The sequence below is a fragment of the Pterocles gutturalis genome, unplaced genomic scaffold (assembly GCF_000699245.1).
Source record: "Pterocles gutturalis isolate BGI_N339 unplaced genomic scaffold, ASM69924v1 scaffold19100, whole genome shotgun sequence".
Taxonomy (NCBI): Eukaryota; Metazoa; Chordata; class Aves; order Pterocliformes; family Pteroclidae; genus Pterocles; species Pterocles gutturalis.
In genome coordinates, this window is record NW_010138719.1 from 28,222 (window position 1) to 40,774 (window position 12,553).

The 12,553-nt window shown below is 47.9% G+C and overlaps 1 protein-coding gene across 1 annotated transcript in view; it reads left to right on the forward strand.

Moving 5' to 3' along the window:
- The window catches only part of COL27A1 (collagen, type XXVII, alpha 1), a gene marked incomplete at its 5' end in the record, with an annotated part of 145,734 nt that overhangs the window by 21,658 nt on the left and 111,523 nt on the right, over window positions 1-12,553 (forward strand). The window contains 3 exon segments of the mRNA XM_010083117.1: window positions 2,242-2,295; window positions 7,305-7,358; window positions 9,333-9,386. Coding sequence (XP_010081419.1) covers window positions 2,242-2,295; window positions 7,305-7,358; window positions 9,333-9,386 — 162 coding nt within the window.

Genomic DNA, 12,553 nt, shown 5'->3' on the forward strand with positions numbered 1-12,553 from the left:
GGGGCGGGTGGGAGGTGTCCCTGCCCATGGCAGGGGGTGGCACTGGACGGTCTCTAAGGTCCCTTCCAACCCAAACCCTTCTGGGATTCTGTGGATACTGGGACTAGATTCTTTCCCCCTTCTCCCCTCCTTTTGGTTAAAGCTTTTTCATGACTGTTGCTGTGCTTTGGTTTAGCTCTGGAAGAGCCTGCACCAAATGTTGCTGGAAGCATGATGAGTCTCTTACCCAGCAGCTCTTGATGAGCAGCTGAGCTCCCTGTGTTCCAGGCTTTCTCCTGCAAACTATCGTTTTCAGCAAGGAGTCCCACTGAGCCGAGCTGTTCCCTCCAGCCTGGCACTGCTTTAATCCTGCCCCAGGCTGCGGTGGAGCAGGGATTGTGACCCCCTGCACTGCAGTGGGCTTTGGGCCAGGCTGCCTGCCTCCAGAGCTGAACAGCAGCTGAGGTCCCTCCTCAAATCTATAGCAGTCTGGAGTTATGAACCCTGCTCGGAGCTATCTAGATTATTGCTTACGTGTGAGAGCTTTTTAGAAACTCATCTTTTATAGAGACTTTACTGTTCTGATTTCTGTCACTTAATATTATTTTCATACAGATTTGAGTCTTGGAAGATGTGAGTTGAAGCGCTTTTGCTGCCACAGAGTTGAATTACCTTAGGCAGCACATTAGGTCTCTGTTTCAGTGTCCCACCTGGTGATGTGAACAGATGATGCCATAGTTTGCTGGGAAGATGAATTTATTTAAGGCTACTCAACAGTCAATTACTCTGGTTACAGCAGCTCCATGGGATTTGAAATGACAAGTTGATACTCAGACGCTTTAGTTAAAGTTATTTCAGTTTCTTTGGAAATTCACAGCCAGGCTAAACTACCAGAGAACATCAGGCTGAAAATTTGGAAGGAAATTAAGAATGGGACAATAAATGTGTTTGGTTTCAGGATGAAAATTTGGAAGGAGTTTAAGAATGGGACACTCGATTTATTTGGGTAAAAGATGACATTTGTGAAGTTCAGCCGTGGCCTTTTAATGGAACAGGCTCTTATAGCAGAGCAGGATGTGCTGTGAAATAGCACCGAGAACTCAACAACTGTCTATACCACAAGATACAATAGCTAAATAAAAAAGCCATTATTTTATATTGTAGTGTAGTAAAAATAAAACTAAACAGACATCAGGGCACGGATGCTCTCTCAAAAGAGAGCAAGAGCACTGGACTTGGATGGCAGGCGCATGTTAGCTGCAGTGATTTTCCTTGGAAATCAGACCCTGAAGATTTTGGCCCCACAAACGCTGAAATGCTCATTGGAAATACTCCAGTGTACCAAGAAACTCTCTGAGCGGCTTTTTGTCCCTGAGCATACACTCCTCCTAGCTGGAGGGTACATTAAAGTGCTCCTCGTGGTGGTGTAAAGCTCGCACACAGTCTTGGCAGAACAGGAGCCCTTGGAATTGAATCTTCAGGTTGTTTCATCTTCCAGGAACGTGTTCAAGTGGACTTAGGATTGTTATTACTTCTGCCTGAAAGGTTAACAGATCTTCTGTGCTGTGTACAATCCTGGGATAAACTATTCTTAGCTGCTTATTCTAGATAACTCCTTAAATAGTCTTTGGAAAATATGCAGAGTGGTTTAAAATACGATGTAAAAGGAGATGCTGCTGTATGTGATCTGAGGTAAATGCTCTGACAGTGTCATTGGCTTGTGAGACCTACACAAAAATACAGATTTAAATGGTTTAAACAGGGACTCACCTCTGCTCCCCACATTTTACTGTCCATCCATTTTCTTTCTAACCTCGGAAGGCAAAAATCTGTTGCCTTGTAAGGGAAATGAGTTCTTTCCAAATAGCTGAACCATTTCCCTTTAGTAATTACTTCTGTTCTCTTCCATTTTCACTAAAAAAATTGCTAACACCCCCGCACGCTTCCGCTCCCCCCTGCCTACCTCCACCTCCTTCTGCCGCGGCTCCTTGCAGGGCTTTGACTGCCCTGACCCCAGGGTAGCTTCTGTTCCTGGTTGGGGAATATTCGGTGTACCCAAATTATCTCGGTGTCGTGACATATCTTGTGGTGACAGATACACATCCATTTCCATAAAGTGTCCCGCTGAAGCTGTCCCCTGCCCGGGCACAGGCAAGTGCTGTGTTCTTGGGTCTGGCCACAGCCCCACCTGAAGCTTTCTGCTGCTCCTGGGACTAACCCAGATGCCTCCTGACTCTGTTTTGTGTTTCTTGTGTTTTTTAGGGTCCCCCAGGTCCCCACGGAAACCCTGGCTTACCTGGCCCCCCAGGCCCAAAAGTAAGTATTAATTGGCACAAAAAGCTTTTGCTCTCCTGTTTCAGAAGGTGTCCCGGGGGGTGGGGGATATACAGACTTTTTCACCCTGCTCTGTACAAAATGAGGAGTACCTGAAGCCGTCCATCCCCTCCCCTCGGCTCGGCACAGGCCCCCAGCAGCACCCGGAGCCCGTTCCTGTGCTGTGACAGACCCCGCTGTGTCCCTGGTTGGTGGTTCTCCCTCGTTTCAAAGCCTGCCTGATTGGGATCCTGCTTAAACTACACCTGTGCCGGGAGCGAACTGCTGGGCTGAGACGAGGACAGTGCAATCCTCCCTCTCCAGGTCCCGATCCCTTTCCTTTCTCATTTCTCTTCTCTGGGTGTTGCAGCCCGCTCCTCCGCCTTTGGGTCTGCACAGCGAGGGGGGACTGGCAGCACCCAGCTTTTTCCTCTGCCTTCCTCCTCTTGAGCTCCCTCCCCTCCCCTTCCCTCTCCAGAGCTCCTGGGAGCCATGACCTCCATCAGTCCTCCCAAACTGGTCCTGTCGCTTTCTTCTAGATGTCCTCACCTCTTCCGTGAGGTCTCAGAGACCTCCTGCAGCGCCAGGAGCCCCGTGTTTTGCCCCTTTTCTGCTGCCCACCCTTCTGCTGCAGGGTGGGTGGGGGTCACCCCCGCAGCCGGACCCTCCTCCCTTTGCGTGAGGGTTCAGCACGGATGCAGCTGCAGAAGGGAGCTGATCCAGCGTGCTGCAAAGTCCTGCAGAAAGATGCTTCGCTTCCCAGCTCCCTCCTGTGTCTGAGGCTTTGTGTGGTACCTAAAGACAGCGAAGTTCCTGGGAAATTGGTCTGGATTGAGTATCACTGCTTACACAGAAATAGGTTTATATTTTATAACACCTCCCCGGGACTAAAGAACAGCTGTGTTTTGAAAGGCAATGCTTCCTAGAGGGTCTCACTACCGAGGAAGCTGTAGGATGTCTCAGCCAAACATAAAGGTACAAGCGAGAGTCCTTTCTTTTCATGGTCTCATCAGTAGGCAGAGATGTTATGAACACTATCGATGCTCTGGGAAAAAGATTCTGGAAACTTGGCTTGCTGCCTCTACATGATTAAAAATTAGGCACTGGAGACATGCTGGTGAACAGCAGCTGTTTTAAATTCTAAGTGTAGTTATATGGCCTGAAAAGTGAGGCCGTAAAAGTGCTGCGTCTTAGTGTTCTGCATTTATTCTCCATCAATGACTTCCAGATCACACTTGTTGAGTTTTATAAGTCAAATCAAAGTTCTTTTATCTAACTTCCAGTCCTGCAAATTCAGCCTGATCCAGGCTGTAGAGTCAAACTATGTTTCTATGCTATAAGATTTAAAAAAAACAACAACAAAAAAAAAAAAACCCAAAACAACAAACCAAAACCCCAACACTTTTAACCTAATGCCTTGTCAGAAATCATCATTTGGCTGTAAAGCTGTATTCAGTTGGTCTCCTACTAGAAATAAAACCTTCCTGTAAGCGTTTTCCCCCATTTTGACGCGCAGTCTGGCCGCGGGAAGCCCTCAGCGGATGGGTAGCTGTGACAGTCTGCAGCAGAGATGTGGTACCATCAGTCTGTGCAATACATTGTCATTTTCTCCAGCCATCGCTTGCAGGATCAGGCATCAAAAGAAGTATGAAGTTTGCAAAGGGATGTGTGAGCTGTAGCTCAGCCCAGGTGTGGGCATGACTTCACCTCCAGCAGGGAGAGCCTGCTAAGCTATAGATTGCAGGATCTTTGCTCATGAAGCACTTTTTTTAGGAGGTGTGCCTCAGATCCAACACTTTTGGTGTCCCTCCTTCTCTTCATTTCTCTGGTGTTACACCAGTCCCAAAAGATGGACTTTGCCCAAAAAAAAGGTATTTCACCCCCTGACGTTTTAAATGCTTATACTCTTCACCAGCCTTGACAAGCCTGCACCTGGGACCTGGTATCTTCTTAGTAAACCCAGCCCATGGCTGAAATTACGAACTTGGCAAATCTCAGCCTGGGCACCAAGGCAGAGCAGTCCCAACGAGAACTTCTCTTACTGGGAACCTTCAAGTGGCTTCTGGACTGGGTCTGCCCTAGATAGCATTTAATGCCATGGAAAAAGCCAGCAATCCAAGAAAGGAAACAAGTTTCCCAGATAGCTACAGCTTGGAAACAATGACTAACACCAAGTCATTGTCACTTAGGAAGTAAGCCAGGGACATAATTTTTATCAGCTGAATTAACAGAGCCCTTGTAGCCAGCTGCGTGCGAGGGATGCGATGCGGCATTGCGGCGGGCAGGGATGCACATTTGTGCGCGTCTCTTGTCCGGTTGTGCTGCCCTGGTGAGCACCAGCGTCGTGCTGTCGTACTGCTGCATTTCTGGAGGTGTCTTGTGCAGAGTCCAGCTTATTCTCAGCACTGGAGCTGAGCACTTGTAATTCCTTGTATTTAGGAAGCTGATCTTTCGCACAGAGCTGTTGAGCCAAAAAGCTTGGGCACGGTTCCACTGACTTCAGTGGCATTACACCCACTCGTGTCACCTGAGAATTTTGCCCATCGTGCTTGCCTCAGCAATTTATAACGTGCAACTGCTGAAAGCGGGCTCCTTGCCACTTTTTGCATTCTGTTTGTTGTCCTTGGCACTTACAGATTGCTGTTGCATCTAGTTAGCAGAGACTGATTGTAGCAGATAACCTCTTAACTGGCTGCAGACGTGCTGGGCTGGGGCTGGGGCTGGCCGTGTGGCCTGTAAGCTGCTGGGGGGAGCAGGAGGGACGTTTTTGCTAATGACTGGGTATAGCTCTGAGGATGCCCTAATAGAGTTTGGGATTGGGAGGAGGGTTAGCTGTCAGCCAGGGTGTGTTTTGGAAAGCCATTACAAGAGTTGGGTTTGCATCTCTCGTCTGGAGGCTTTTGGCCTCAGGCATTACTATGGTTTGCTTAGTTAGCTGCTCTAAATAAAATCTCTCTTGTTTATACCATTAGGAAAAATTGAATTTTTCTTTTAGTGAATGGTTGAGCTCATCAGTTTGGCTCACTAATGTTTAAAACGCTGTTAGTGGGATTGCAAAGCTGAGATGTTTAAATTGCATAGCTCTAGGCTTCTTCCAGGTAGAGAAAAAAACAGAAGAAAACAATTTCTTCCTTTACAAGAGGAAGCAGTGTGCTCAGTCATTTGGGATGGGAAAGAAAGAAACTTGTGGGCAAGGCGCCATGGCTTAGTGATGGACAAGGCTTAGGCTGATTCCTGTGTTGTCCCTGTGCGAGAGGAGTTGAACAATTAATCCACAATTCCAGCCCTCAGCACCCAGATGTCTGTTCTCTCTCTGGCCCTGATGCCATCTTGCTGATTGATCGTAGGGAAGTGGGACCCTGTATGGGGCTGAGCTCTCCACCTGTGTGCCGGTCTCGGCAGCATTGAACACAGAACCGTGACACCAAGCACAGGCTCTGCTAAAGTGGTCGGGAGCTTCCCAGGGAGAAACGTAAGAGGATTGTATTCCTTTACATGGCTCAAAGTTGAGCACAGGTGAGATTTAGGGAGAGTGGTGGGTGTCTACCTGCTGCAGTAAATTAATTTTGCAGAGTAGAAATGAACACCCTGCGGTCCTGAGCACTGCTCTAATCTGCTCCCAGCAGTTGTAGCACCCACTGACTGCTCTGAAGCTCCCAGAGTGGGAGAACTGCCCTGATAACAGCTGTGTGCAAAGCAAGATTATCTGCACTGCTTCATTTACTGTTTGGAAAGCAGGCAGCCTTCATTCAGAGCTTGTCCGGATGCATCTGCCTTGAATCAGCAGTGCTCCCTACAGTCCAGCCAAGCAGCTGCCTGAGCCTCGCAGCTCCCGGTGGATGGTGGAGGAGCAGGAGGAGGGAGATTTACACCCTGTGCAAGGTGGGGGGTTTGTGTCAGTGTAGTCGCAGTGAGGCTGCACGGAAAAGCTGCTCAGCTCGCTGTAACTAGACCTTTGTGCTGCTAATGAGAAATGCCAGTTAATAAATAATATTCCTCCTTTGGAGGGTCTCACCTCCCCTCCGGGCACTTCACTTGCCAGACATTAATTCCCCCTCACAACTGTCCTGGGCTTGGCCCTGGGTTTTGAATCCCAGCTGCTGCTGTGGCACACAAAGGTGGTGACTTGTTTGTGATCCCAGGGGTGTTAAATGCCAGTGCCCGATATCGGGATCCCTGTGTCCTGGCTGTGTAGAAGAGATGTTAGACAGACCTCAGCTTCTTCGTGTGCCAAGCCTTACCTCTCCCCTGCCAAGTGGATCTGCCACGCTTCAAATCTCTTCTACTTTTTCCTGCTTCTATCGCTTGCTCTGTTAGGTGCACGCATCACTTTTCCACCTTTTAAGAATTTGAACTGGGATTTTCAAAGGCATCTACTGGACTTAGATGTTCAGATGTTGCTGAGATTCCAGCCTGTGTTCATCAGAAGAGCACAGTCTTAAATTGTCATGTCTCTCGTCATGGCTGTTAAGAAGGAAATAAAGAATACTGCCACTCGGAGTGTGCCTCTTTCTTCTGCCAGCCTGAAAGCCTCACAATGGCTCTGGCTGTTGGTACTGTCTAATTAGTGTAACTTTCTCTGCGGTTTCATCTGTTGCCCACAGTTAAAAAAGTAACAGCATCTAGCGAGTTGTTAAGAAGGATGGTTTAGCCACGGTAATAGGCTTGGTAATTATTTTTGTGATGGTAGATGTAGACAAGGAAGAAATCACAGCTGTCTAGACTAATAAATATCAAAAGTCCTGACGTTGCCTTCTTCCAGTTATCCTTTCTTTAGTCAATTTAATACTGTCAAATACTATTTAAAACTCAACGCTTTAGCAGCAGCAATCACTCACCAAAACCAGCCCCAGCAGAACAGCTATACCCAGGGGCTTTAATACATTTGGGATGTCAGGGCAAGACAGAGATAAAACAAAATGTTTTTCTAATTTGGAGGCTTGGTGGAAGCAGAAGCACATCTACGGGCTGGGTCCTTGGATTATGTCATTAATTTAAGTTTGTCATTTCAGGGTCAGAAAGGTGATCCTGGGCTGTCTCCCGGAAAAGCTCGCAACGGACCGAAGGTAAGATGTTGTCCGGAGTGCACAGGCATCACAGCACCGTGTGCTGTAAGCACTGTGCTGCACACAGAGTCCGTACTGCAGCCACAAGCGTCCCAGCTACTCGAGTAGGCTTAGGACTGAAAATTAAAACTTAGACCCCACACTGAGGACTGAAGAGAGTTAGCTAAGGCATTGACCACGGTGCACTCAGGTGCCTGCTGCCACAGCTTTTTGCTGTCCAAGTGTTTATCCATTTTTTGCACAGACTGCGGCCCAAGCTTAAGTCCCTGCTGCTGCAAGCACGTGGCTATGGAGCTGGATGTTTCAGCCAGCGCGGTGACACGGCCTCGCCTTGCCAGCTGTAGGAAGAGGCAATCCCCCTCGATACAAACCTTGGAGGCAAAGGAAAGGATGTTCTTGCCCAGGAGGAACACTGGTCAGCCTCAGGTCGCATACGCAGCCTGCACAGATGGCTGCTGTGAGAGCAGCCCTGCCGTCCCGCGGGTGGAGAAGGGGAGGGTTCCCGAACCACAGCGCTGCCAACACGGGGACCCTGCTGGGCGATACCCCGAGGCCATTCCACCAACATCTGCTCAAATCCACACAAAGAACTAGGAGCTGGAGCTGCTTTCTGGATTTAGCAACTGCTAAGGATCAGAGTTCTGCTAATTCTTCTCCATAAATTACAACTCCCGTTTTTGCTGTTTTACAGCTGAGCAATTTTTACTGAGGGCCTCGGAGAAGTCTAGAAATGAATAGGGGAGCAATCAGGGCTCCATGGCATCTACCTCAATTAGTTCTTTTAGTGGTGCCTGCACAATACTTCATAACTCATGTGCAGGGCAAGAAGCCTGGTTCTCTTCCTTTCATCGTAAGCCTTGCTATAAATGCACAGTTAATAGAAAGCATCAGTCCTGAAGAACGTAAGCCCTTCATTTGAAACCAGATGCCTTTGTGAAGCCACACAAACGCAAGATGGAGGGTGACGCTAGAAAACGTTGAAGAAGGCTAAGTCCAAAAAGATGCTTTTAACTTAACAGCACGAGATGCCTTTTGAAATTTCTGGTACACTGCGGCGGAATGGCATCACATGGAAATCATCCGCCCGCAGAGTCTGGAACCACTTTCGTGCAAGCATGCTCTGTGCAAGAAAGGGAGAGATCCAGATCGCTTTTAGCTCATGTTAACAAGGCTTGATTCCTGTTAGCAGTTATAGAAACAAGGAGTTTCCAGCAGGAGTTTGGAGCGATGCCTAATTTTCAAGCTGGATACTCCGAACGCATTTTCAGTAAGCGGGCACAGCACAGCTTTAGGGACTCTAAAGGGGATTTGATCCTGGTCAGAGGAGGCCAAAAGGGGCTTGTAGGAACAGACCGGACGTTAGATCTCCCAGGAAAGCGCCTCTCCATTGCTATGATTTGAATACTCTAGCTGGGATGTGATGCAATCACTTTTCAGAAGCACAGGCTACTGAAAAAACCCTCCCACCAGTAGCCTGCAAAGGTTCAATCCATGTCAGACAGGCAGGTTAAATAAATCATACCATCAGCGCCGTCTGAACCGGAGCCGTGGGCTGAGCCAGGGCAGTAGCAGAGCATGAGCCCAGTCGCAGGATTTGGCAGGAGGTACCTGTTGTTCTTGTTGCGTTTTAAAGCTTCGATTTCCTTGTCTTGGCGATTTTGATGCCTATCAAAAGGCAAATGAAGTGTGTGACTGAATGAGATCACTGGGGGGAAAAAAAAAAGCATTCCTTCTGCTGACAAAAAGCTGGATGCTAGCAGCAGCTGCCGTTAATTAACAAGGTTTGTTATTTGTATGGGCTAAGAGAGATAATGTCTGAATCTACATTTTGTATCCAGTCAGTTTTTGAAGAGTTGCAATTGGAATCAGAAATATCAATAGCTGGGTGCTACTGTTGGCAAAATAATTTTGGTAACAGTATGCTAGGCACAGGGAAAACATTGATAACTAACACAACTTGCTTGCTTCCTGCAGGGAGACGTGGGCTAACCTGGGTTGACTGGGTTCCCTGGACCACCTGGTAGAAAGGTAGGACTATGGGCTTTTCAAGTGAACTAGATCACTCTCTTTATTTTAAAATGGTATCTTGTAACTTTCTGAACTATTTAGTTAAATCCTAGTACCCAGCAAAAAAAGTCTTAAGCCTGTTTCCCAGGAGAATAAACCGGGACATAGGGCTGAAGCCACTTGCCTAAAGGTTGGACCAGCAAGACTCTGTAAGAGTATGAAATGAAATTCTGGATCCAGATTTCTGTTCCTTCTTTGTATTCCACGTCCCACTGCACTGCATCATCCCTCTGCAGCCTGGCACTGGCTCTTCATCAGCGAGCTGACTTTAGTCTGGTTCAGCCAGTGTGTTAGTTAAGTGTATCTGCAATTGTTGTCAATACACAAACGCCAGATTCAGAACAGGTTTAGGCATTCCAAGGAGACCTTGACTATCTCTCATGCTGAAGCACATTTCAAAGAAAATATCTGTACACCTTCCCTCTATTTTGCTTGGACTGACAGCAGTAGTCAGGTTTTGCGCTATTTGCTTCCATCCTGGTGTTTCAACATTATCAACATCACCAAGAGCATACCTATGCCTAGAAAAGGATACGTAGGAGTAGAGCAAAGACCCATCCCTGCCTCCCCGTTGCAGCAGTGTGTACTCCTGTTCACGCGTGCAAGTCTGCACAGCAATACCTTCTGATCCGTACCTGGAGCTCACCTCTTTTCTGTATCAAGGACACCTGAGTTGACCTTCCAGTTGCAGGCTGTGTTGGTAGGTGGGTTTGGTTTTTTGGAAGCTGGACCTGTTGCAGGAGCTGTTTGATAGGTGGGCTCAGCGGACGTGACTTCCCTTCCCGGCACGGCAGCATTGGCATCACTAAGCTGAACTGTTAAAATTGTTCCAATCACTCCATCAGTCAATGGGCCATTGAAGATGGACTGTTCCTCAGGCTAATTAGCTGCACACAAACCCCTACTCAGGTATGCTTTAAGACTCTGGGGAGAGAAAGGAGGCTGAAAAACCCCTCCTTCTCCGTGATTGTTTGTGGTATGCTTTATATTGGGATCAAATTGCCAGGAGTAGAGGCTGGGTTCGTTTTCCTACTTCCAAGGCTGGTCATGCTCGGGGTGCTGTGTGGAGCTAGGAGCGACTGAGTGATTAATTACTGATCTTCTGCTGTCACAAACAAGATCTAACAAATAGGGTGCAAAGAATACCATTTTCCGGGTATAACAGCTCATAAAACAAAACCTTGTGGTTACGATCAGCAAAATGCAATGTCGGGAGCGCAAGGACTCATAGTGGAAAAAGTGGAGAAGGAATAGGAGATTGAACAAACACAATCCTGCGTCCAGCACATGGCCTTCACATCTGATTTTGGCTCCCCCAGGACAGGGCGAAGGCAGGAGTATGCTTCTGTTTCTTCAAGTAATGAGCAAGTTGGATGCTGAAATTTTTCCTTTGGTGTAGCTTAAAAAAAACCCCACCTCCCAGTAGCACTAGTTTGGCAGTGGTTTTGGTGTAACCTGGCTTTTATTAGCATCCTGCATTAAGAAAAGATTTACAGCTGTTGGAGAAATGTTTGGAAAAAAAATAAAATCTTTTTTTATCTGGATTCCCTGCTGGCATTCTCCCAGTGCAAATATGCTGGTGTTTGGCTGAAGGTGGGCGACACATCTTGGCTACCAGCAGACAGCAACGCCTTGGAAACGGACATCCCTCCTGCTCACTCCATGGAGGGATGTGAAAAGAGCTCTGAGGGCTTTGATCTGCAAACACCATGTCGAAACTTTCAAATAGGCAAAATATTTCACTGGGGGGGAAACAAAACACTGTTCCCACTCAATGAAACGACCGGCTCAGCAGCCCGAGCTGGAGCCCCGGCCAAGCAGCGTGTGGGTTTGGCCAGTGCGGCTGACCCCACAGCGCCCGCCTCGGGGGAGCCAAGCTTTGCTCTTGGTGGGGTTGGAGAGTCCAATCTCAGAGCCCCCTCACAGTCATTTTACTTGCACCCACCTACGGCTATATGAAAGCGTCTTTCAAGCAGCAGATATAATTCTCATCCGCTCTGTGCAGAGCAGGTGTTGCTTTTGCTGACCAACAGTTCTCAGGAGCCGTGGCAGGACTTGGTTGTCCGCTTTGCCCATCTCCCTGATGCCCGTGAGGTGTCTTTGGCTTTTGGCTTTTGGTTGTTGGCTGCAGGCTGCAGCTGCCTCGCAGATAGATCTCAGCAGAGCGCTGCATCCTTGCTCCCAGCCATGGATGCTGTGGAGCAGAAAATGGTCACAGCAAAGCGCGAGGCTGTAGAAGACGGCAGCAGTGAGAGAGGAAAAGCTTCGTTAAAGTCACTTGAGGAGTAAAGACGGAGCTAGGAATTGGTCAGTGCTTCAAAACACATCCTGCCATGCAGATCTGGCCTCTGTACTCTTCACATTTCCTATCAAAGTGCAGGATGATCCTTTTTAGCTCGGAGAACGTGGATTATAAATATCACCGCAGATGAGTAAATCCTTCACTGGAGTGCAATTTCCTTCCTAAATCACAGGCCTTTGTGTTGAGCACCCTGTAATCATCAGGAAGTGTTTGGATAAAAGAGCAAATGCAGTTGTTTTCATAGCCTCTGCCCTGTCATTTTAGTGCTATTTGAAGAGGATTTTAGCAGGTAAATACTTTCACATTCCAGCCAACTTTAGCATACACAAGCTTTTCTGTTTTCTCCTTGCTAGAATTAACCTGAGACAGAAATAACTGCAGTGTACTCTAAAGAAACACACATTTGAGGCTTCCCAGAGCTTATTTTATATGTAGCGAGGAGGATATTTAGTAGGATGTAACAGTAGTAGAGTGCCTATATATTTCACTTTAGTGCTATTCGCTTACCTCTGTAGAGCTCGCAATGCAGTGCTTGGTGCAGACATGAGCTCAGGGCGTGCTTTGAGCATCTCAAGGGGCTGTCACCTACCCACCAGCTCTGGGTGGACATCGCAGGCTTGGAACATCTGTTCTGCAGGAGTGCAATCAGAGCAGAATGATCGGAGCAGCCAAGCTGGGCACCTCTTTCTTATCAGTGGAGTGGCCATCTCTAAGGGCTTGTGTCCATGGAAGGAGGCGCTCCAGCTGTCAGGAGACAAAGGTAGTTCCTGGGCAGGGGCCCCAGGAGGAAGCCCCATGGGCTCCATGTGAAATCCCAGGGCACGTC